The 24,329-nt window shown below is 39.0% G+C and overlaps 5 protein-coding genes and 1 non-coding gene across 6 annotated transcripts; 3 read left to right on the top strand and 3 right to left on the bottom strand.

The window, feature by feature from the left end:
* The first annotated feature begins 1,556 nt into the window (after positions 1–1,556).
* LOC117636762 (cold-regulated 413 plasma membrane protein 1) lies at positions 1,557–3,339 on the top strand. The gene is made up of 4 exons (XM_034371420.1): positions 1,557–1,894; positions 2,397–2,504; positions 2,602–2,672; positions 2,808–3,339. The coding sequence occupies exons 1-4, from the start codon at positions 1,719–1,721 to the stop codon at positions 3,059–3,061; spliced, it is 609 nt and encodes a 202-aa protein (XP_034227311.1). The 5' UTR covers positions 1,557–1,718; the 3' UTR covers positions 3,062–3,339.
* On the bottom strand, positions 3,315–11,680 carry LOC117638468 (TMV resistance protein N-like). Its single transcript, XM_034373591.1, has 7 exons — positions 11,660–11,680; positions 10,688–11,268; positions 8,315–9,422; positions 7,944–8,228; positions 5,046–7,847; positions 4,611–4,684; positions 3,315–4,438 (listed from the first exon to the last, which is right to left on the bottom strand). Exons 1-5 carry the CDS (start codon positions 11,678–11,680, stop codon positions 6,816–6,818), a joined length of 3,027 nt encoding a protein of 1,008 aa, XP_034229482.1. The 3' UTR covers positions 3,315–4,438; positions 4,611–4,684; positions 5,046–6,815.
* A 99-nt stretch (positions 11,681–11,779) lies between these two features.
* On the bottom strand, positions 11,780–17,932 carry LOC117636759 (long chain acyl-CoA synthetase 2). Its single transcript, XM_034371418.1, has 19 exons — positions 17,753–17,932; positions 16,945–17,008; positions 16,753–16,842; positions 16,414–16,470; positions 16,215–16,263; positions 15,966–16,042; positions 15,643–15,682; positions 15,460–15,554; positions 15,190–15,354; positions 14,751–14,861; positions 14,540–14,627; positions 14,386–14,452; positions 14,230–14,305; positions 14,036–14,153; positions 13,357–13,602; positions 13,057–13,196; positions 12,684–12,866; positions 12,477–12,596; positions 11,780–12,164 (listed from the first exon to the last, which is right to left on the bottom strand). Exons 1-19 carry the CDS (start codon positions 17,893–17,895, stop codon positions 12,117–12,119), a joined length of 1,977 nt encoding a protein of 658 aa, XP_034227309.1. The 5' UTR covers positions 17,896–17,932; the 3' UTR covers positions 11,780–12,116.
* TRNAI-AAU lies at positions 17,321–17,394 on the top strand. The gene has a single exon. It is a non-coding gene; the product is annotated as a tRNA-Ile (tRNA).
* A 2,398-nt stretch (positions 17,933–20,330) lies between the features above and the next one.
* LOC117636761 (RING-H2 finger protein ATL65) lies at positions 20,331–22,386 on the bottom strand. Its single transcript, XM_034371419.1, has one exon. The coding sequence runs from the start codon at positions 22,270–22,272 to the stop codon at positions 21,034–21,036; it is 1,239 nt and encodes a 412-aa protein (XP_034227310.1). The 5' UTR covers positions 22,273–22,386; the 3' UTR covers positions 20,331–21,033.
* A 1,238-nt stretch (positions 22,387–23,624) lies between these two features.
* LOC117638467 lies at positions 23,625–24,329 on the top strand. The gene has a single exon (XM_034373590.1). It carries the CDS (start codon positions 23,625–23,627, stop codon positions 24,327–24,329), a length of 705 nt encoding a protein of 234 aa, XP_034229481.1.

Here is a 24,329-nt window from a genome sequence, read left to right as displayed (position 1 = left end):
AATTTATCTGAAGCCATAACGAATGGGACCCATATCTATCTACCACTATTATTATTTGACAAATGTAAATGGCATAGGGATGGAAGGTCATAACGGAGGGAACCCATATCCAGCTGTCACCATGCTACGACAATATTATCTAACAATGTAGATAAAAGAGGGGTGGAAAGCCATAATGCAAGGGACCCATATCCAACTTTGGGAGGACCACCAAATTAATGTTGTGCATCGTATTTGAATTTAACCATGTTGTTGTATCATATCTATAAAAAAAAATGTTGATTTCCAAATTTTGTCCAAATTTTAAATTTTTTTTGGTTGAAATGTTCACCCAAAAAAAAAAAAAAAAACTAACATAGCATGAACAAACATTAAAGTAAAATAATTAACCGAAAAAATATAGAGTCCACTATGAATATAGGACATTCTATTGTGGGAGAGACATCTTTAGAGCTCCAAAGATTTCATCGGAGCTCTAAATGGGGCTCTATCAACCTTTTTGAGAACTCCAACCATTGAAAATAGCCTAATAACCTTCAAAAAAACTCTAATTTTTCAATATGAGACATTCTAACTCAAATATGTTTGCAATGCTTTGTAAAAACCAACACAAACCCCTTGACAAAAATGACAGGTGATGCGCGCATGGAACATTGAGAGAAAGGCTGCACTGCACATGGGGGTTTTCTGCCAAAATTATATGCGGTGCCTAGAAAGTCCAAGTCATCATACTTTAGTAGAATTGAATACTTATTATGGAGAAGGAATCAAAATGAGTCGGTCGACTAGACAAGACACTAGGCTAACGGGGATATTTTGCGACAAAGGGATAAAATGATCTTTCCACGTATTAATATTTCCACGACAGCCTTACACGATGACGCTTTCTGTTTTAAAAGAATCACCAAATTATAAACATGTCCTCAATTGCAAATGAAACCCAACTATAAGGACCTCATTGCAAAACTACACGAACCTTTATGTCGACGAAGAAAACAGTGTAAAATTGCACACACCAACTCCCAACTACCAGAAAGAAACCCCACAAAGAAAAAGGACTTGGTAAGACCCAAAAAAAAGGACTTGGATGCAGTTAAATTTTACTTAATTGGAAGTCGCCTGTTGGATTGTGCATCTGGTACACTGTTGGATCTTTCAGTTCATTTTTCTTAGTGGGGTATTGGCAACATGTCTACAAAATTCCCATATATATGACATTTTCTATTATGAAATGAGCAATTATTCCAAATCAGCTGATTTTTCATAAATTTCCTAAAATACTTAAATAAAGATAATCAACTTTATAAGCTTGAATTCAATAATGCCGAACTTCCTTAGTTCTTACAAGAAAAATAATTAAATAAACAAAATCAGCCAAAGACAACTAACAAGGGGTCCACCTTTGTGATTAATCCAGAAGACATAGAAGGAGCGTCCACATCATAAAATAGCCGGTGCCACTCACCACTTGCCCAAACATTATTGGTTGCCAATACTGCTACGTGGCGCCAATAATTTCTTTTTATAGATATTTTCTCAAATCTTCCACCCACTTCCTTATATACACAAGAAAACCCAACGTCGAGTTAACTCTCTGCCTTCTCCTAGTAAACTTCACTGTACTCCGTTTATGTCTGTGTTTTGAACAGTCAAAGGGTGGTTTTGTGTTTGTTGGGTTTGTGATCAGAGAGAGAGAGAGAGAGAGAGAGAAATTGGAGATGGCAAAACAGAGCTACTTGAAAATGATGACTGAATCAGATGCAAATGAATTGATCCACTCAGATCTCAAAGACCTTGCCACTGCTGCTAAAAAGCTTGCCAACCATGCCATCAATCTGGGCAGCGTAGGCTTTGGCACCTCTCTCCTCAAATGGGTTGCTGCTTTTGCTGCAATGTGTGCCCCTCTCCTTGTTATTGAGATTTTTTTTTTTTGGTTGATCTTTGTGTCATGAATCTGATTTTAACAGATATTGATTCATGTGTGTTTCTGGGTAATAGTTTAATCATGTTAATTTCATAGCATTGATCTATCATGTGGCTGTGTCTGTCTTACAAAATACACGATCTGTTCTGTACTGAAAATTCTTTGCTTATTTCTACATTGGTTTTTCAAAGTTTTGATTGTGATTGCTCTGTAGCTAAGATTTTTCATTTGTATGTTTGATGGAAGGCTAAAGTGGAATTGTTTTGTCAGTTATTTCTTTTACAGATTGCAGACTTTTTGAGTGATTTTAACGGTGTTAGTAATATCATTGCGAATATATAGACTTCTGAGTGAGTGCACAGTCATTGACAGTGGCACAGATTGTCAATTTATCACCTTTTTTCTGATGTGAAGTGATTTGATTTGAGAAAATATGCACGACCTTACCTGTTTCTATCTGTGCTTACTGCAGCTATCTGTTGATCTTGGATCGAACAAACTGGAAATCAAACATCCTTACAGGGCTCTTAATCCCTTACATTTTCTTTACCCTTCCCTCAATATTGTTCAACATCTTCAGGTTATTTTCTATACTCTGTATTATCAGTTGCATATTTCCTATGATCTGTTCATTCTTTTCTCTCCCTCTAAACTCTTCTAAATGGTTAATTTCACAGGGGACAGATTGGACAATGGATTGCTTTAGTTGCTGTCATCTTACGGATTTTCTTTCCTAAACATTTCCCAGGTAAAATGCAAATTTTATTCCCAGTTCTGAGTTATAATGTTTATGTTAACTTGGGAAGTTGATTTATATTATGGTACCTAGAAGATGATCCTTTGTTTTCTGTTTGTGCTTACTGGTCATGATGGTAACCTCCAGAGTGGCTTGAATTGCCGGCTGCGTTGATTCTCCTTATAGTCGTTGCTCCTAGTTTAATTGCAAACACCGTGAGGGGCGACTGGATTGGCGTTGTAATATGTCTCGTCATCGCTGGTTATTTGCTGCAAGAACACATCCGGGCAGCCGGTGGGTTCAGAAATGCTTTCACAAAAGCCAATGGCATATCGAATACCGTTGGCATAGTTATTCTGTTCGTCTACCCTGTTTGGGCATTGGTGCTTGACATCCTATAGACTTTACTACCATTCTTACCATCATCTGGGGTCTTTTGTGGTTTGGACATTGTGTTAAATTCCTTTTTTGTATTTAATTCATGTAGACACCAACAAAATTCATATTTTCATTGTGTTTACGTATGAGTCTAGTTTGTATTTATGAAAGTGTGAGCAGAAACCTTGTGGAAGAGACTTATTTCTCTTTGATGATGTAGAGAGAGCTCCGTATTTGTTCAATGATTCTTGATGGACCTTCTCTTACTATCTTATGTAATAAACATCATATGTTATTGGAACTCTTTTCTTCAACAACAAAAGAAGAAAGAAATACAATTTAATTAGAAGGAAGACGAAAAACAAGGGGGGAGAGAGAGAGAGGGAGAATCAAATGGGACTCGCCCAGCATTACATTTGAAGGCAATGACTATGGAAAAACTTTGTTTTGGGCACTGGCAAATCATCCTTGATCACTAGGTGGACTCCGCAGCTTTCCAAAAAGACTGAACCTTTGATGGTAAGCTCAAAACTAACTTGGAACTTATAAGGTGGCAAGCCACTTCTTGTCTTGGCTATCATTGTATGGAATGGGATAATACAGCCACAGGTGAGCTGACTTCTCTCTTTCGAATCGAAATAAACCGCATGTTCATGAGAGCATTCTTCATCCATGTTAACTCTGGCTATCAAGCAACAATTGCCAGACCTGTTTTGCTTAATTTCAACAGCAGCACAGAGAGCCAACCCTGTTTTTGACCCTTTGAAATTGGGAGGGATTTCAACAGCAACTTCAAATTCACTACGCTCCTTCAAATCCCTACAACAGCTGAACCACTTTGGAACCTCATTTCCTGGAAACACAACATCAAACACAGATTGTTGGGAGAGAAACAGAGAGGACAGAACAACCAGACACAGTACAATCTTTTTCATCTTTGCCACACCGGCCAGATTGTCACAGAGTCTCCGGCAATTAGACAAGTTCATCCAACCAATCATATGCAAGTCACAAAGTTGCAACACCCCAGCTGGGAGCACTATCAAGGATGATGACATGGCTATGGATGTGTTTTGAAATTTAATGTCTCAAGGGATTTGGACCGTTTGGTTCCAAATGAAGACCCTTTACATCTAGAAAATTCGAAGCTCAGCCATGGTGTTTCTGAATTCTGACAAGTAAACATCAGCCGTCAGCAAGCATGCAATTAGCAAAAGGGCATGAGTATGGTGTTTCTGAACATTACTTTTGTGCTCATCAAAAATGTTTTTTTCTTGCCTTTAGGTTTAGCCATAATAACAGGTCGAAGCATGTTCTGGTCTCAAGTCCCCCAATGCCTTTCTGTCAAGCACCACCGCAGCAATAAGAAAAGACTCAAAGTTGTTTCCAAAATACCAAACCTGTGAACCAATTGGGAAATCAACATATTCAAAACTTCAGAAGATTCGAATAAACAAAGTGGAAATTAGTGCTAAGACCACAACAAAGAGAATCTCATCTACTGAGGCAAATAGATAGAGATGAGATGAGAGGGCAGGGGTTTGTTTTCAATGCTATCCACGACATATTCACCTTGAGACAGTTAAATTCGATTCATTCTTCTTCCTCTGCATGATTTCATTGCCTATCAGGCTGACCAATGTCATCTGCATTAAAAACATCATTATCTTTCATGAACGAGATTAGAATTATCCTCAAATGAGTCCATGAGAAGTGATCAAGTACGTAATGTGAATAAACTTTTATAAATTGATGGATAAATTAACTTATGCAAAATGGTTATTAGGAAAAATTATCTTGAGCTCGCCCTACAATAGTGTACCAAAAATGAAACAGAACTGTACTTTGGTAGGTTGTTGGAGCAAAGATAAAATATTCAAAATTAGCTTAAATAGCTTTCTAGGCTATATTCAGGAGTACTTAAATCACAGGTGAGGTGACCAATGGCCATGACAGTTATATATCATCACAGGAAATTCAGGGGCAAACAGAGAAGAAAGAGCTGACCATTATCTCCTGTGTGTGTTGGGCTATCTGGAAGGCCATTCTGAAAGTGTATTTTGAGGTCTGCAAGTGAATCCAATGCCTGTCATAACACAAGCATCAACTGGAGCCGCAAAGTTTTTTTGGAAGTACAAGAATCAGTGGTTAAATCAAAGCCGAAAGAAGACTTGAGGAAACCCATAAATAAATGCACTTTGCTCCTACCAGAGAAATCAGTGAAAAATATCGACTTGGATTGTGTTTGTGATGCGGGGGCAGGAATAATCACTAGGGATTGTCTCGCCTGTGTGGTAGGGGGCCAAGACCCGAGCTATACTGCCTCATTAGCAGTAGTTGCATTTGTGAAAGCCCCTCTTAAACTTGCAAAAACAACTCTTGAACTTGGACAGCATTGTTGGGGTTGATGACTGCACCCCCTTTCTTTAAGTCCACTAGTATCTACATCAAATGAAGGACGAGGTTTCAATTTCTTCTGGAACAACAGCTTCATTAATTTCCGTCTTTCTCTCCCCAACATGAGGCAACATGCAAAGCCCTAACCAACAACAAATAGGAGAACTAATGCAGCAACACCAAGGAGAAAATAAGGCTGAGCCAAACAGCAATCTGTTCTGCTATAAAAAAAACACAACGCAGCCGCAGGAAGAACAAAGTCTATAGCCAGCAACACACTTTAATAATACAGCAAGGCTGCACTAACCATAAAAGCAGGTCAAAAGACAGGAACTGTGAAGAGCAACAAGCCAAAAACAGTGGCGCACCAAGGGGAGACCAACCCATAGGGACTGCAATACTAGCAACCCCAAACTGAAGGAAGGACAGTAGAATCACCACACCAGTAACAAATCATTTACAAAACCAAACAGCAAAAAGTAAAGACAGCCAGGAAACCATTGGAGCAGCTGCACGAAAAGAAAAGCAAGACCATGTAAGCCACCAGGAATAGCAGCACCAGAACACTAAGGGATCACAAACTCGGAGTTCCATGTGGCACAATTGCTAATCTGTAAACAATAGTGCTCTGGAAGTATAACTTTATACGGTATATCCAAGTGGACATCATCTACTCTGAAACAAAAGGGTGCAAACCAGTCTCCTCTCCTCTTATCTCATCTTGCATGCAGCAAGACTGCACCATTCCAACATCCACCATTCAATCAAAACTCAATTGAAGTCTAAGAAACCAATCATGTGGAATTAACACAACAATCACAAATATAGATCACTGAATTCTACCCACGGGCTTGAGAATGACAGCTTGTAAGAAGGATGCAAATCCTTATCATCCCAATCACATTTGAATGCTACTGTCCTTTCCCTTTGGAGGATTGATTGATTGGTATCTTCCTGGACATACCCATGCCTCTATACTGAGGTCTTCATCCTGGTGGCATTACTAGGTGGACTCCGCAGCTTTTCACAGCTTTGCTAATACGCACAAAATGAACTCGGATTGTAGGCAAATAAGGCGGCATCACCCTTGTTCTTTTCACATTTCTTTCCGTGCGTGCCATTGTCGACATCATATCATGGAAAGGGACATATGACAGCCACACTAAACTCGAGTCTTTCCCTGTTAGATAAATATTACTAGGGCATGCTTCATTGACGTACATATCAATAGCAAACTCCCTGATGCTGGGTATAATATCAAGACGTAACCTATTTTTGGTCTTTTCAAGAAAAGCACAAAAAGAAATTCCTTTGTTCTCCCAATTGAAATTTTGAGGGGTTTTAATAGAGAATTGACATTCGCGAAGATCCTTCAAATCCTTACGATAACTGAACCACTTCGGAATTCCCCTTCCCGGAAATTGAACCTGGACAGAAGTTGGGAGAGACAAGAGAGAGAGAGAAGAGATTGACTTGATTTATGACCATATTTTTCTTCTTTGCAATTCGAACCAGATTGTTACGCAGTCTCCAACAATTAGTCAATCTCATTACCCTGAACATTTGAGACTCTTTACGTTCCAAAAGGTTGGACAATTTTGAAACTCTTTCCAATGATAAGCAATCACTGACATCTAAAATTTGCAATGCATGTGGAAGATCTGGAATTTCTCTAAGTCTCTTGCAACTAACCAACCGAAGATCAATCAAGTTGACAAAGTTATTAATGCATACAGGAAGACTAACGAAATTGCGTCCTGATAGATCAAGTATAGTTAATGTGGTCATGCAATCAAGAGTCAGAAGGAAATCGGCAATGTCTAAAAGATTGGATCCCCCCACAGAGAATTTAGATAGCTTGGGAAACGCTAAATTGCCTCCATGAAGAGTCACAAGTGATTCTGCACTCCCTGAATCTTCAGACTTCGCCATTTTAGGAAATGAAACCAATTTTGAGCATCTAAGGACAGAAATTGCCTTTAGGTGCTTCAACTCATAAATGCTGCATGGCAGATTTGTAAGGTTTTTACATCCGGCTAAATACAAATTCTCGAGACGAGTGAAATGTCGAATTGACGATGAAGGCAATTCTTTGATGGAAGTCTCTGATAGATCCAGGTATTTCAAAGATTCCATCTTCCCCTTAATTTCAGGAAAATTCTCAAGACTTATGCAACCTTCAAGATCCAACAACAGCAGAGATTTCAAGTTGACAATTCTTGGAAACAGAGTAAGACTACGGCATCCCGTAAGACTCAAGTTAACAAGCTTATGAAGGAATCCAGCAGAAGGATGAAGCTCAACTAAACTTGTACAATACTTTAGATTCAACTTCTCCAAGTTTGGGACTCCAGAGAAGTCGGGGGTTTTTCTTAGGAATTTGCTGTGCTCCACATTTATAAATTTCAAACTCTGTTCCACAAAACAAGGAGAAAAAGAGAGAAGATCGCATCATAAGCTTTAAAGAAACTTACAACATGCTAAGAAGAAAGAGAAAAAAATGAATACCTTGAATTCCAAATCCAGTCGTAAAATGCAGCTGCGAGGCAAAGCAAGACCAACAAGTTTCTTTGGATTAAAATTGGCTGGCAAAGATTGTGACGGATATTCAGGCCAGCTAAGGAGCCTCAACTCATTGGGAAGATAATCAACTTCTCCAGACAAGCGCGCATTATGATTTATAAAAAGTCGAAGATTTTTCATCTTTGAGAAGCTTTCAGCATTCAAACATACCTCATCTGACTCAAGCCCAGCAGGCAACTTCACCATAATACCTTTGATCTTATCCGTTCCCTAGTATGAAAAAGCAATACTATTAGCAAAGGACCAGTTTTTTGTGAAAATAAAATAAAATGTTTTAAATTATATATTCTACTTACTGTGTTTTCTGTTAAAACATGGTAAACATCCTCATGAAACCACAACCTACTACGTTTTCCGGGCTCAGTTGGTGACTCTTGGCGAACTACTTCTTTACCCATTTCTTGTATCAAGTCATGCATCCAAATGCAGCCATCTTCCGTAATATTTATAAGAGCCTTTTCCACGAGTACTTCAAGATCATACTTAGGGTTCAGGTCACAACCTTCTAGCATTTGTATCACATAATTCTCGCCTAGACCTTTATAGAAAAATGCAATATCAAGGAAAACTTCCTTCACCGCATCTTCTAGTGCATTATAACTTATTTTGAGAATTTCTTGAATCTCTCGGTTAGGAACTCTTTTGTAACCATCTAATGCATATTTCCATTGATCAATACTTCTACCACATAGATGTGAACCCAAAACCATCAGAGCTAATGGAAGACCGTCAGCATAGTCTACTACATTGTTTGCAAGTTTCGCATAATCATCTTTTAAGTGTCCATTTCTTGAAAATGAATTCCAACTGGTGAAGAGCTTTAAGGACTCATGATGATTTAACTTCTCAACCTCATATATAAGATTGACTTGATGAGCAATTAGCAAATGCTTGTCTCTTGTCGTTAGAACAATTCTGCTGCCTGAACCAAACCAATCAGACCCTCCAACTAATTTGTTTAATTGGTCCAAATGATTCACATCGTCAAGAACTAAGAAAAGCTTCTTACCATTCAACATTTTCTTTATCATATTGATTCCTTTGTCAACATTGGTCACCTCTACTTCTTTCACCCCTAGAATCTCAGAAAGAAGAATACTTTGTAGTTTGACTAAGCCTCCATACGGCATTGATCTTTCTCGAACATCATCTAGAAAACAGCTACCTTCAAACATATGGGCGTTGGAATTATAAACAGCTTTAGCAATTGTGGTCTTACCTATTCCACCAGTGCCCCATATCCCTACCATGCGAACACCGTTTCCTCCAACGCCCAAAAGCTTGTCTATCTCGCGCACACGAGACTCTATTCCAACTGGGTACTTTGCTACATTCAAATACGCATGGTTTAATACTTGTAATGAAATCGCTTCAACGATGTTGTCAATAAATTTTGATTCATGCCTGCAAGGTTATACAATATGCGAAAGATTAATGATGAATAAAATTTTGTCATATTATATATATATATATGCTTTTTATCACAAATGGTCCCTGAGGTTTGCGAAATTATCAAATTCCGTTCCTAATGTATTTTTTTTACACTAATGGTCCTTAAGATTAGCCTCCACCCATCAAAATAGTCTCAGCCGTTAGCTTCCGTCAAATTTTCTGCTAAATTGATGACGTCGCACATGTGTGGAGCTCACACATCCAATGATATATTGCAACATGGATTTAAATATAATATAACATATTTTTAAAACTAAAATCCATAAAATAAAATAAAAATTAAAAGCAAGTTAAATCTTTGAAATATCTCTCTCTCTCCCTCTCCTTGTGTTCTCTTTCCCTTTCCTCCTTGCAAACCCAAACCCACTCCTCTCTCCCTCTTCTTCCTCTCTCCCTCTCCTTGTGTTATCCTACCCCCCCCCCCCCCCCCTCTCTCTCTCTCTCTCAAAACAGAGCATGAAATATATTTAAAAATATTTAAATTGCTTTTTATTTTTTTATTTATGAATTTTAAGTTTTAAAAATATTATATTATATTTAAAACTACGTGGCTCTATATCATTGGATGTGTGGGCTCCACACATGTGCCACATCAGGAATTTAACAGAAAATTTGACGGAAGCTAACGGTTGGGACCATTTTGATGTGTGGAGGGTAACCTTAAGGACCATTAGTGTCACAAAAAAAGTTAAGGATGAAAGGTGATAACTCCCTTCTAAAAGGAATCACCTTTTGACTATATACAGAAATGAATCACAGGTTCGGATAACATGAACCGTTTATTTTTAAGGACATTATTCAAGGATCACTCTTATGAAAAATTACCAAAATCAGTTCATCAAAAAATTACCAAAATCCGAAATATTTAGTCATCCAAAAATGCGGCAACAAATAGATTAATTCAACTTTTTCTCTACAAATATTTAGTCATGGTTATAATTAAATGGTACGATTTCGGATTTTGCTAATTTTTTGCATGGATAAAATTTGGGGATGGAAAAACTAGACAGTTTGTATGTATAAGGATCAGGTTCAAAGGACACACAAAAGCCACATCTTTAAACCTTGGATGTTCAAAAGCATTTGACATTAAAAACAATGCCTTTGTATTAAAAGCCAATCTGATCCTATTCTAACAGTTTCAATTTCTATTAAAAGATCAGAAATAAACAAGTTTAGTAAGCAGCTAAGGTGCGTGGTTGAAAATAAATATATACCCGTTGATGAAACACCATCCGGACAGATTGGCTGCTTTCGTAAGACTTCTCCTCCATCTTTGCACCTTCTCCATGTCATCTTTGAACTCGCATTCATAGTCAGCAAGTGCCTGACCGAAACTGCCCCTTTGATGCCGTACATCCGACGGATTCACCTTGTAAAAAACAGGCCAAACTATTTGCTCCCTTGTTTCTTTACTCTCAAGGATCTTGACGAGTTCATCCAAGCACCACTTCGAAGATGCATAGTTTTCGGAGAACACGATGATGGAAATCTTCGACTCTTCGATCGCTCTGAGTAGGGCCGGTGATATTTCTTCCCCTCTCTTAAGACCATCATCTATGAAGGTTCTAATTCCCTTTCGAGTTAAATTACTGTGCAGATGATCAGTAAAGTTGAATCGCGTGTCCTCGCCTCTGAAACTCAGGAAGACGTCGTATGTCATTGAATGACTGTCGTTTGATTCCGTGCCGGAGAAGTAAACAGGCTGATCAAAGAGCTGGGAAGGGCATGGCCTCTGGGTTTCTTTTCTTTTAATAAGAAAGCATCTTATGAGCGAGGGAAGCTGAGAGGAAGTTAGCTGCGAGCTTCAACCTCCTTTGTGAGAACACTGCGAAGTCGATGAAGATGAAGGGAAGACAAGGAAAGGGAAGGAAACAAAGAAACAGGAAGGGCCAGTGTTCTTCCGTTGAAACTTCAAACGTCTTTTCCAGTCCAATTATGGGTACAAAAGCTCATACGCGTAGTAGTTAGTGTGTTTCAGTGTTGTCCTTTAATTCTACTTTAAACAAGCAATAATCTTTTTTAATATAAGTGATAATCTAAGCTACAAGGAGAGCGAAGTTTTTGCGCGCACACTTGAGACCCTCTTGGCAACTTTTTCTTTTTCTTTTTGGCCACTTTTTCTTTTTCTTTTTGGGTGGATTTGTTGGTGATAAAGACAACTAAGAAATCCACAAAGATTATTTTACATTGCATAGACCAAGATCCATTGAGAATCATTTAATCATTGATTTTGGGGTTATAGCAATGTAGATACAAGCAATTGGTATCTGAATTTCATTCTGAAACAGCCATTAATTCTTTAGCAATGAGATCAGAAGTAAAGTAGCCATTAATTCTTTATCGTCTTTAACTTCCATAAAAATGGTTTGGGAAGCAAAACATTTCTTGTCAAATATGATATCTGACATTCATTCTGAAAGAATGAATGAATAAAGCAATTCTGTGGGTGTACTTGCAAGCACAAATAACTGAGAGAACTTTTCATATTATCTTTATTTATACACAAACTAACTTAAGACGGACTCACAGGGATCCGAATCCAGAGCCCTTGTGGGTAGCACCTGCCCACTATCAGCAATCACATCTTTGGGAAATTGTGGTAAAAAGGTTTTCTCTAGTAGCTTCCGGCTTTCAACATTGCTGTCATACCCTTGCTTCCTTTGCTTCACTGTACAGTTTATCAATACGGTCCTGCAGATGATATTCCAAAAAATATAAACTTAACATTCACTTGACGAAGTCAGCTTTTACTATTTGAGAGAGAGAGAGAGAGAGAGAGAGAGATTTATATATAGAATGACGAAGACCCGTTTATGGACTTGATCATTAGCAATAGAAATTCATTTCTTTTAAGAAATAATCCAAGGTCACAGCAGCAAGGGTGGGGAAAGGATATTAAGTGAATGGCAAACTGAAGGTCTACCAGGTGCTTGAAAAGGAAGTCGCACAGTTACAGTGAGGAGATTTCAGACAACATATAGAAAGAGAGAGCAGAAGGCATACCTTGTAATATTTAAGTAGGTGTGTTCTCTTCAGTTTGAATGTTGGAGTTATAAGATCCCTCTCCATGTCAAAGGGATTTGGTTCCAAGTGGACTGCTTTTAACAGCTCAAAACCTCGTAGCTGGAGGAAGGTCACCCAAGTCAGATTGAGCAGACATTAACAGAGCATCAAGTAAGAAACAGGGAGTTGAGACAATTATCTACATACTTGCTGCTTCTGACCAACACTATTGAGCTCATCCAAAATGTACTTTCTGGCCTTCAGGTTTTGACATAATGATTTAAAATCATCTGTCAAATGATGCTCTGCTGCCCAATCCTCCAATGCCTTTCTGTCAGGGACCACCACAGCAACAAGAAACGACTCAAAGCTGTTCCCATAAACCCAAATCTGCAAACCAGAGGAAAGTTCAGATATCCACAACTTCAGAAAACAGCAAAACAACCAAAAGGAAATTTTCACAAATTAAAATGTAGTAAAAAGACCAAAAATACAAACTCGTCAATGGAGGAAAACAGAGGCGAGTCCTGATGTATGGAAATAGTTCTACTTCTATTGGATGTAGTAACAAGCAACGTACCGATGTGATAAGAGGGCATTGCAGGTATTTGCTTTCAATGTTTTCCACGGCAACATATTCACCTTGAGACAGTTTAAATATATTCTTTTTCCTATCTATAATTTTCATTGCTCCATTAGGCTGCAATTCTCCAATGTCACCTGCAATCCACTCAAAGTCAAGAAATACCACATTTTAATGCAACAATTAACCATCAACAAAACATTCTAACATGCACACCTTGACAAGCCAAAAGACTAACCATCAAGCAAGTAAATTATTTCATTCAACTGTATGGCTAATTATTGTAAGAATTTTTACCAGTATGAAACCACCCATCAATAAGGACTTCCTCTGTCAGATCTTGTCGCTTGTGGTAACCAGAAAACAAGGATTTTCCTCTCAGGCAAATCTCTCCACGTGGCACACTGGAAAGTGCATCATATCCCATTTCTGGCACTGACTCAAGCCTTGTTTCAATAGTTGTCATGGGGACACCCACAGTTCCCATCATAGGAAAAACATTGCCAATAGACGTAAGACTTCCACCACAGCTTTCAGTGAGGCCTACATGTCAAAGAGCTTAACAAGCTGATGGAAAGTTCTTTTTTTAAGGAAAACTTTTATAAACTACTGTTGATGTGTTGTGAATCAAATTTTAAAAAGCTCGCGTCACTGACTAGAAAATCTTGCATACATGGTACATCCTATATCATGCATATCATGCATATATAGTTGTAATGATAAGTAAATATCTTAACCTTATAAATTTTCCTGTATTTTCCAAATTATGCTTTAGATTTCATCAGTTAAACAATTAATACCAGCTTCTTCAAAGATGAGAATGAATTCATACTAGGTCAAGTCCGCATCACAATGTCTTTTCTTTTTTCTTGGCCAAATATAAAGGTCACTGCAAAACCTACAAAGATTACCTAACACCATTTATATGATTCTATGTATTTCCTAGATGACTTAGCAGATATTCATCCAACCATACCATATCCTTGTGACAAAGTACTGCAGGCGGTGACCCTAAAAAATTCCTCCACATGCCTAGGCAAAGGTGCAGCACCAGACAACAGTATACGAACTCGTCCCCCTAGTGCTTGTTTCATCTGCCACAAGTAACACTTCGTTAGAATGTAAAACAGCTATCTCAAGAATGGAATGGTGAAGGATGGGATGACTGACCTTATCAAAGACAAGCTTGTCGAAGAGAGGTGCTGCGTTTTCTTGTGGCAGACCCTTCTCCAGATTTGCCAACTTGCTGTCAATTAAATCTTCATTAGTTTTATTGCAGAGATGCAAATGCAAACAAAAATATTTCCATTTTATCGTCACTCATACTAGTTATAAGCATATTGGAAGAGCGTCTTCCTCAACGCACCACTAGATGAAACTTTATTAGCAATACCTGCACGAAGAAAATTTAAGCCAAATATTTAGAATAGCAAAATTCAAGGACATATATCTATATAGTTCAGTATAATGCATGCATTACCAGTGTATATGCGATCATACACTCTAGGGACCCCGCAAAACATAGTAGGCCTTAGTTCCTGAAGGTCCTCCATTAGAAATCTGATATCCTTCAAGTTCAAAGTAAAAAATCACATTGAGAACAAGTTGGTAATGCACCAAGAGAACTTTTGAATAAAACATGTAAGTGTAAGAAAAAGAAATCACTGCAATAAATTACTGTTATTACTTACTCCTCGCCAGAAGCCTATAGAGGAACCCTTGTAGATGCAATAGCTCTCCATAATTTGATCATATATATGGGCCAAAGGAAGAAAGGAAAAATACGAATCTCCTTCTGTACACTGAAATAATCATGTGATCAATTTCAGTGTCAATCTCGTATGATTAGGCATGTGATCAATTTCAGTGTCAATCTCGTATGATTAGGCACCAGGAAATAATCATTGAGTTCAATTGATAAACTTAACAACAAATCATGTTCTCAACTTTCTAGTGGTAATACTTCCTTGTAATCACAGAACTTAGAAAGAGAAACCAAAATTTTTTTATAAAAAAAAGGGCAAATAAGAGGCAGCATACTCAGTAATTTGGAAACTTCAAGGACATATATCGTAAAAAGGATAGGAAACTCATTTATTATGGAAATAGTAATCTTGTTCAGTTGTTTACCACTTTATCTGTTAGAAAAAGTATTTGCTCCACAGACAATACTTCTGCCATAATTGCTCCATTAGTAATAATAACACCTTTTGGTTCTCCAGTTGTTCCACTTGTGTACATTATAGTGCAAATGTCAGTCCTCTGTTTTGGAGGTAGTTCACAATCTAAATTTCCCTGAAAAAAGATGAGGAAAGGTGGTTTTACATTATTGAAAACCATTTGACCAATCTTTTACCAAAAAAGAGAATTTATATGAGAAAAACAGTGTTAACAAATTACCAACTGAGAGAATTCCTCCCAAGAGAAACAAGATACCCCCAGTCCTTCAGCTTCCTCCTTTTGAGTGCTAGAAATATTTGCAAAGCTGACAATTGCTGAACAAAGCAAATGCATAACTGAGATACCATCCTTTGAAGTTTCACCTTAAACTTCAAGTATCTAAGGAAATAGCATATGACCTACTTTTTAAATGCGTAGAGCAATTTGGAAGGCATGACAGAATCTGCACAAAGCATTTCGATATGAGCAGGACATTATGAAACAAGAGAAAGAGAGCCAGAAACAACTAAAATACCATATATTTAATAAACTAATGGGGGTCAAAATACACAAAGTCAAGTTCGTCTTTGCATTTATATTGAGGTTTGGTGCCATGGAATTGGATTAGGAAGATTTTAGTACCACGGTATCAGAAATCAGTAGCCTGGAACATTTAAGTAATCATGATGCTCCTATAAAGAAAAGGTACTCATGATCATGAGGAAATAGATAGAAAGATAACTTACAGCAGAGATCTTGTTCTCTTGAACAAAAGCTATGGAAACTTCAGCATGATTGATGATGAATTCAACTGCATTAGCACCTGTTATATGTAAAACCATGAAAAGTTAAAGTGATATATTTAATTGAACTCGACCACCATCATTGAAGTCCAATTCCTACTGGAAATTATATTGCAGAAGAAAATGTATAGAAACTCTAAAACTCATGGTGATATAAGCACTGATGATTATTGACAAAGAGAGAAAACATACCAAGGGTGTCATACAACGGAACATAAGTTATGGCATGGCTGTTACAGGCCTGTAAAACATCAAGAAAACATAAAAGCATTACAGTTATTCAACCTGATAAAGAATTTCCTTCCGATATTGATAACTTTTCCTTTCAACTGAGCAATGCATGAATATGAAGCCAATCATGATCCATGAAAATAGGAAATACAGTATTTACCTCCATTGCAGTAAGCCACTGGGGGCAGTTTGATCCAAAGATACCACAACGATCTCCCTGTATACATTTAAAAGACACAAAAATATAAAACACCAATGTTAGTTTCCTTCTTCTTTTTTTCCCCCTTTTGCTATGAGAAACACCAACCTTTCACAGGTACTACTTTCACTAACAACTTGCATCAACTCTAAACAACATCACATTACAAATATAAATCTTTTCTTTGCTTCATTCACAACATAACATATTGCATGTCAAACTTTAATGCAAATTACAATAACACATTAATTTAAGCATTCATACACACACACATACATTCTCAATAGGCACGTGACTTACAGGATTGACACCGCGACTCCTGATGGCTGAACCCATTCGAAGGGCTGCATCATGAACCTCTTGATATGTAAGCCATACATAGGGACCCACCTGCAATTTCCATTAAACAAATTCAAAATTGGCATTTCATAAACTTATTTGGAAAGAAAATAAAATCTTATGGGTTTGTGCTGTTGCTCAAAAAGAAGGGACCTTTGTTTCTTTGACTTGACGCCGACCAAGCATTGGATTGTTTGGATACTTCTTCGCAGAGTCGCTGCCAGTAAAAGCAGAGTTTCAGCCATGAACTCAAGCTACGAATTTGAATTACAGTATGTTTTGAATTGATTGCAATTTTGCAGTGATTTTAAGCGTTTTAGAAAACTAAGAACAGGGTTTGTGCTATTCGAGTTGCAGAGCGTGGATTGGTAGAAAAGCAAGCTTCTTTTTCTTTGTTTTCTGCTTCAGCTTCTCTAACCTTTCTTTTGGCTGACCACAACCAGAAAAACCTTTCTTTTCGATCAGCACGACGTGCCGTTTTCTTTCCCATTTTAGTATAGTAGCAAAAAGAACGGTCAAATTATCAAACGGCCTATTAGCTCAGCTGGTTAGAGCGTCGTGCTAATAACGCGAAGGTCGCAGGTTCGAGACCTGCATGGGCCATTTTCTTCTTTTTGGGTTAATTTTTATCCCAGAACAAACTGTCAAGCTAGATCGATCTGCTTAAACACAATTACCTCCTTTTGGTTACCTTCTCTTTTTCTCCCGAGTATCAAAGCGAGAAAATTTAAAACAAGACAAAATGCAATTTGTTTCTACATCATATAAATATGCCAAATTTTCCGGGAAAGTTTTTGTCCATTTACTCAGGATCCAAACAAACATTCAAGCTTTCAGTCTACAAGCCTTCACAACAAAAACGTGACACTCAAATTAACGTAAATTACTAACCCCGTAACACATATAACGCACAACACATGCAACAACAGCAAGTAATTCCAAAATGGGATGAGAGATTTACCTGAGAAACTGCCATGGAGACTCCAACCCCTCCGGCAACTCCATGAGCCCATCTTTAGCATAAATGCTCCTGTACACAGGCCCCGCGGATGGCCTCCCGTCGGCCGCCGGCCTCGATTCTTCAACCTTCACTATAAAATCCATCAACCCTTTTACTCAACTCAGCTAAGTAAGCAAGCTAGCTAGAACAATTTGGATAGCTATGGTAATATTATGGTGTTGAAAGCTTTATGGTGAATGTTATAATTAATAACTAGAACCAGAAATGGAGGTGGGACGGTTTGGTACAGCTGAAAGCAATAAATTCTGGATTTTTGCTTTAGAACAAAATATTCATATCTTCATCAATTTATAGCGGCGTTTATGAGGGGAAAGTCTTGAAGCTACCGGCTAGCGGCATTTATAGTGGTAGATGTAGTTTGGTGAGAGTTTCGATTTTTTTTTTTTAATGCAAATGATAGTCTAAATTAGAAGATGGAGGGAAGTTTCTCACATAGACTACCAAAGTATCATAGGAGTCGAACTTGACTGAGACCACTAATTTACAGGTCAAGACATTTTTTCATTAGGCTAGAGCCGATTGGCATTAACTTATTAGAACTAATGCTTGTTTTGGTGATGAAATAGAGTAAAACAATAATGCTTTTTTGGTCTTTCTATTTTGTTGGTTTTTTGGTGAGCTGCCTTGTGGTACATTTTGGTGAAAATGGGTAGCCAAATTAGAATGATCTCCAATTATTTGAAACAATTTCCTGATGCAGGCATGTTAATTATAGTAATTATTTTCTTCCATGGTGATGTCATGTGGATCATGAGCAATAAATGGTGCACCAATTCATACAAGATCCAGCTAAGTTGAAGACCAAGTGGTTGGAAAAAAAATAAAAATAAAAATTTCAGACATTTGTATACTTGATCTACTGGATAAGATTTCCAATCTTGTTGAATACCCTAAAGATTTTAATAAAATTAACTTTGCCCCAAGTATTTTTCTATGATGTCTTCAGAATTAGTTAAATGGAAAATTGTAAATTGATCCTTTAGATTTTGATATTTTTCTATTATGCCCCAAGTATTTTTCTCGTTTATTTTTTTTAATTACTTTGTTCACGATCTTTATCTTATAGATCCATATCTCATCTGTCTCATAAGAGACAAAATCTAGCAGATTTCTTTTCTTTTTTTCTTGGAAGAAATGAAATTTTATGACAGCATTTTACATGCTGAAAAAAGATAGACAAATAAATGTTAAAGCCATAGGTTAATTAAAATGATGGAAGTTAGCTGAAAAATGCAGGTGGGTGAGGTTGGGTATGACAAAAAGAAATTAATGGTAGATTGATGCATAAGTCTAAGCGGTCCATCAGAATGGTTGCCTGTTGGACTAAACTCCAACAAAATTTGTGACTCTGTTGGACATTTGGTACAGCAATGTTTGAACCTTGACAAGATGACAACATCCTGATTGATATCTGATCATTTGAAGCTTTTCGTTTTCTTTTTCTTTTTTGATTAAAAGATTAATTACATATATTAAATTGCATTCAAGGTCCAAAATGAGAATCCTGACTATTAAAAAAAAAAACCAAAAGGATGCAAAATAAGAATTCAATTTAAATAGTAATAGGGCCACTTATGATGAATATGCTACAACTCCAGGTTCCTAACTTTTTTGCTTGTTTACTGATACCTTAGAGCACTTCCAGCAGCAAGGGTAAGCCTAGGCAGGAGAGGGTCTAGGCTAGCGTGACGACTCCAGCGCGCAAGGGCAAGCTTGGGCAAGGCTTGAGGCCCATCAACCTGGCAAGCCAACACGCAAATCCAACCCATGCTGCTGCCTGGGCAAGTAACATAATACTGACACCATAATGACGTCACCAGCTAATTAAAATAATAATAAAAGGAAAAAAATACCAAAAAATTCAATTTTTTATTTTTTTATTTTTTTATTTTTATAAATACCTAGTCATATTCTTTACTTCCCACACTAAAACCCTAAATCCTATCTAAATTAATCATTTATGTATAAAAATTTTAAAAAAAATGTTAAAGTGAATAGTAATTGTCATTTGCTATGGCAAATGGATGGAAGTGCTGTTAGATTATCTATGTTTTAGTTTTGGGAGCATCTGAGTTTATTTATGTGAGGTGTTTGTTATTTTTGAAAGTACGAAATAAATTTTGAGAATTTTTTATAAAAACTCCAAGCAAATTCGGCCCAAACTACAAAATGGGCCTAAACTAAAGGTTCAGCTTTCATCCAAGTCCGAAAGTTGGCTGGCCGTAGTTGGGGTTTTTCCCTGCTCCGTCAGCCCATTTGTCTGTTTATACCAAAGAATGAAAAATACTCTTTGCAAATGTTTTCAAGTCCAAATATGATGATATATTTTGCACAGAAGAGGCAAGATCCCAACTAAGAGAACAAGGCTGCGAGAGTAGCAGCAGCAACAGGGGAACAAAATTAACCAAAAACTACCAAACACCAAAACCAGGCGGCCCCCATAAAAGGAAACTGAAATTCTACAGAAATCAAAAAGGAAGCAGCCAGAAGAACCCATAAATCAACTTGAGCAACCCAATTAAAGAAAAGAAGCCTGCCTGCAATTCAATTTCAACCCCAAAAATTCTTTGTTCTAAATTACATGATCCATGCATCAACAAGGACCCAAAATGCTACAAATATTACACAGAGATCTAAAACACCAAAAATTACCCAACTTGTGGCGTTGACTTTCTCCAATGTGGACGACCGACCACACATTCTACCAACCCACTATAGTCAATGGGATGAAAAGAATGACAATGACAAGTACAGAAGAACACTGAACCCATTGCACTTCTTCACATCCTGCTCTCTCTGTTTTCTCTGCCTAGCGCCTACCCCAAAAAAAAAAAAAAAACCTAAACCAACCCAAACCCCCAAATTGCCACTAGAGTTATAGCTCTAACCCTAGCTCACATGGCATTTTGCATTATTGTCGGTGGGTTTTTGCTCTAACACAAATAAATGGCGCCAAAACCCAATAAATCTGTCTCATTTATGAGCCTCTCTATAAAACCCCAGTTTTTTGTTTTGTTTTGTGTGTTTTTCTTGCTCTCCTTCTCTCTCGTCAATTCTGGGCATTTAATGCCTCCTCAGCCCCCAATTAATGACCGCACCAGCCCTCATTTACTCTCCGACTCTCCCATTTCCCACCGTCTGTTCTCCCCCCTTCCTCGCTCCATCCCCTCCCTCCACGTGTCTCTCCAGAATTTAATCGTTCCGATCTTTTCTTTTGGTTTCTATCTTCTGTTAAACCTCTCTGGCGATAACAACGCCTCTGGATCTCCGCACCGGAGGCGGCTCGACGAGAAAGCTGACATCGCCGATGATCTCATGAACATCGGACTCGTCATCGACTTGCTCCGGCGAGACGATCCTCCTGCGCCGCCGCCGGAGAATCTCGCGCTCGGCTCCGTCAGCGGGAAGAAGCATTTCCGGCGGAAGAAAGGCGATTTCATATTCACGCCGCCTCTGTACGTTGACCTGAAGGAGAAGACCCGAGCCTTCGTCAACGACCCGAAGGGCGACGGCCGCTTGCTCCAGAAGCTTCCTCTCCGGTACCGCCACGGTGACGCCGTCGCTGGCTCCGTCACCATCATCCTCTCCGCCGACGCCGAGCTCCGCTCGAATCCGAACGAGTGCGACCGCTTCAGGACGAAATCTCCGCCGTTGATCCGATAATCCTCCCAGTAGTTGGAGCTCCTCCTCGGCGACCGCTCCTCCGCGCACCGTTCGATCTCGGTAACGATCGAATCGGAATCCCGAGACGCCGGAGCTTCCGCAAGCGGCTCGAGCGCGATGCTCCTGAAAACGGCATCGTCGAGGCTCGGCCGGATCCTGGCGGCCATCAACGGAACGAACGGAGACTCCGGGCGGAATATTCCGGCGCGGCAGAGAGGACAGTTGGCGTGAGATCGAAGCCACATGTCGATGCAGTCCACGTGAAACACGTGCGAACAGACCGGAAGAGTGCGTACGTAGTCGTCGTCTTGGAACTCGATCAAGCAAACGGCGCAGTCTTTACTGAGAGGATTATTCAAACCGGTCGACGTCGTTTTGGACGTGTAGAGAGAGAGCGGGATCGTTTTGATGACCGACTCGTCGAGGCCGTAGGGAGAGAAGGCGTGGAAGCCGAGGTCGGCCGGGTCAAACGACGAGTCGTACCGCGGAGAGTCCAGGTCGCCGATGGAGGAGGGGAGGTAGGAGCGGCGACGACGGCGGCGCCAGCGTCGTTGGAGGCTGAGGATTGGCGGGATGACGTGTTGGGAGATGAGGCGGGAGTAAGTGACGATTAGGAAGGCGGTGGCGACGACGACCACCATGGCGATCAACGGCGGGGAAAAGTCGATGGGGTACTTGGACGGCGGAGATGATGCATGGAGTGGGGTGGCTGTGATGATGGGAATGGATAGGGTGGGTGCGCGTGCAGGATATGGCGATGGAGCTGGAGCTGGAGCTGCAGCTGCAGCAGCAACCATTTTTATGGCGTTTATCAGTGGAATGAAGTCATGGTGTTTTGAAGGAGAAGTGTGTTGTGTGGAAGGAGGGAGGGGGTTTAATGTTACGGTTGACTGTTTAGTCGTTTTGTTTGCTTTTTTTGTTGTGATGCGGTGCGTTTCGGAGGTCGATGCCTTCGACACGTCAGAGTCAGTGAATTTAAGGCCGCGCAAAGCTGCTGTTTTCTTGTGCGGGTTGCACCACGTTGCTCTCCATGTGGACTATTTCCTTTTTGGGTTCGTATTTGTGTAAATTTCTGAAAAGACCAAACTAACCCCACAACCGTTGTTGAAAAATCTTAACTCACAAGTTTGTCACAGGCTCACAGATACAGATGCTGTAATGAATTCGCAACTTAATTGTTGACCAGTTATGTCTCGATTCTGTTTGTGCCTTTGTCAAGAATAATTTTTTTTGGTAATTCTTGTCAAGAAGAAATTGGAAGATATGTATGCATAAATGTTTTTTGTTTTTTTCAACCAAAAACGGGAACATTATTATATACTTGTCTCATTATAAAATATATATATATATATATATATATATCATGGCATGGTTTTCAAACTAAGAAATTTTTGCATGTTGCTCGTGCTATACCATTCAATGTATATAGTACATATAAAAAAAAAATTTAATTTTTTAAAAAATTAAGTTGGAATATATTTCTACATGTCCTATGTATATGGGATAGAACACCAGCTAGGTGGTGTAATCGGACCATGCAAAAATCTCTCTTTCAAAATAGTTTTTACAATAATTGAGTTATTTACGCTAACGCCATATAAGGTTTTTGGTGTTTTCATAGAACTCCTTGATGTTACGAACACCACCGAGGGTTTAAATTGTTTTTAAAAAAACGCTTCTTACTGATTTTTTTGTCCAAAAATTGACATTTTATATGAAAATTTTCTCTGAATGATGAAGTTAGTCATTGAGATTAGATTACACATACATTAATTGATGTTAACTTTGTCATTTGTATAAGTTGTTTTTAATGAAATTGTCAAGTTTTGAATGAACAATCAACGAGAAGAAATTTTGTGAAAACAATTTAAAACTTTAGGAAGTGTTAGTGTAAATAAATCATAAATTAAATTGACTTGATTTAAGAAAACTAAAAAATATAAAAACTTTGGGCAAGAATGATTTTTGGTTTTGGATATGCAAACAAAAGAAAGAATGGATGGGCCTCCAGTAGGATTCTTGGTCTATTTGGATGGTGACCAAGCTCACATTTCAAGGCCTTGAACCAACGGATTCCGCATTAGTCGAATCAAATATTGTAATACAATCTAATTAATAAATCCACTAACACTAATCATCAACACTAATTATGGATGCTCATGCCCAAGGCAACAGCCCCCCTCGTCGGATCAACTGGCGGGGAATAATCACCAAATGGTTGAAAATAATCGCCAAGTGGTGGGGAGCAATCGCCATCCTCTCCGTCGGCGCCATCCTTATCGTCGTCTTGGCAGCCTTGATCCTCTTCAAGCAGGTCGTAATCAAACCCCTCGACCCTGAGTTCCGCCTCCAATCCGCCACCGTCTCCCTCTTCAACACCTCCGCTGCCGAATTCACCGCCACGTGGGACGTGAAGTTCATCGCCGTTAACCCCAACCACAAGCTCAACATCTCCTACAACAGCATGAGGGCTGCAATGTTCTACAAAGCGAACAACAGCGACGGCAACGGCGTCTTGCTCGCAACGAAGCCGGTGCCGCCGCCGTCGTCTTTGAGCCCCAAGGCCGAGACCACTCGCAGTTTCAGAGTCGAAACGGCGTCGGCGTACGTGGGCGAGGACGTGGCGAAGGAAATCTCGGAGGGGAGAGCTCGTGGGTCGGTGAGCTTTGTGCTCAGGTTGTTGGGTTCGTTTAAGTTTTCCTCGTACTGGACAGATCCCAGAAAGTTTGAGGCCTCTTGCCACCGGGTCGAGTTCGGGTTTTCCCCGGGAAACTCGACCGGGGCACTGACACTGGGTCAGTCAAGGGTATGCGGGACTGATCTGGGAAGTGGTAAGTTTTGTCTTTTCGATTGA

The sequence above is a fragment of the Prunus dulcis genome, chromosome 8 (assembly GCF_902201215.1).
Source record: "Prunus dulcis chromosome 8, ALMONDv2, whole genome shotgun sequence".
Taxonomy (NCBI): Eukaryota; Viridiplantae; Streptophyta; class Magnoliopsida; order Rosales; family Rosaceae; genus Prunus; species Prunus dulcis.
Note: the sequence above shows the minus strand (reverse complement) of the source record. Positions and strands in the feature narration are given on the sequence as shown.

Bases quoted from the DNA above. Each gene is read 5' to 3' on its own strand.
- LOC117638468 (XM_034373591.1), bottom strand. From the start codon at position 11,680: ATGGATCTTGGTCTATGCAAT. The intron at 11,269-11,659 runs GTAAAATAATCT...TGAAGCTCGCAG, and splicing joins TGGATCTTGGTCTATGCAAT to CTAACTTCCTCTCAGCTTCC. The intron at 8,229-8,314 runs GTAAGTAGAATA...TTTTCATACTAG, and splicing joins ATGTTTTAACAGAAAACACA to GGAACGGATAAGATCAAAGG.
- LOC117636759 (XM_034371418.1), bottom strand. From the start codon at position 17,895: ATGGATTTTATAGTGAAGGTTGAAGAATCGAGGCCGGCGGCCGACGGG. The intron at 13,603-14,035 runs GTATGGTTGGAT...TTTGACATGTAG, and splicing joins TACTTTGTCACAAGGATATG to GCCTCACTGAAAGCTGTGGT. The intron at 12,597-12,683 runs GTATGTAGATAA...ACCTTCCTCCAG, and splicing joins GTGTTGGTCAGAAGCAGCAA to CTACGAGGTTTTGAGCTGTT.
- LOC117636762 (XM_034371420.1), top strand. From the start codon at position 1,719: ATGGCAAAACAGAGCTACTTGAAAATGATGACTGAATCAGATGCAAAT. The intron at 1,895-2,396 runs GTGTGCCCCTCT...TGCTTACTGCAG, and splicing joins GTTGCTGCTTTTGCTGCAAT to CTATCTGTTGATCTTGGATC. The intron at 2,673-2,807 runs GTAAAATGCAAA...GGTAACCTCCAG, and splicing joins CTTTCCTAAACATTTCCCAG to AGTGGCTTGAATTGCCGGCT.
- LOC117638467 (XM_034373590.1), top strand. From the start codon at position 23,625: ATGGATGCTCATGCCCAAGGCAACAGCCCCCCTCGTCGGATCAACTGG.
- LOC117636761 (XM_034371419.1), bottom strand. From the start codon at position 22,272: ATGGTTGCTGCTGCAGCTGCAGCTCCAGCTCCAGCTCCATCGCCATAT.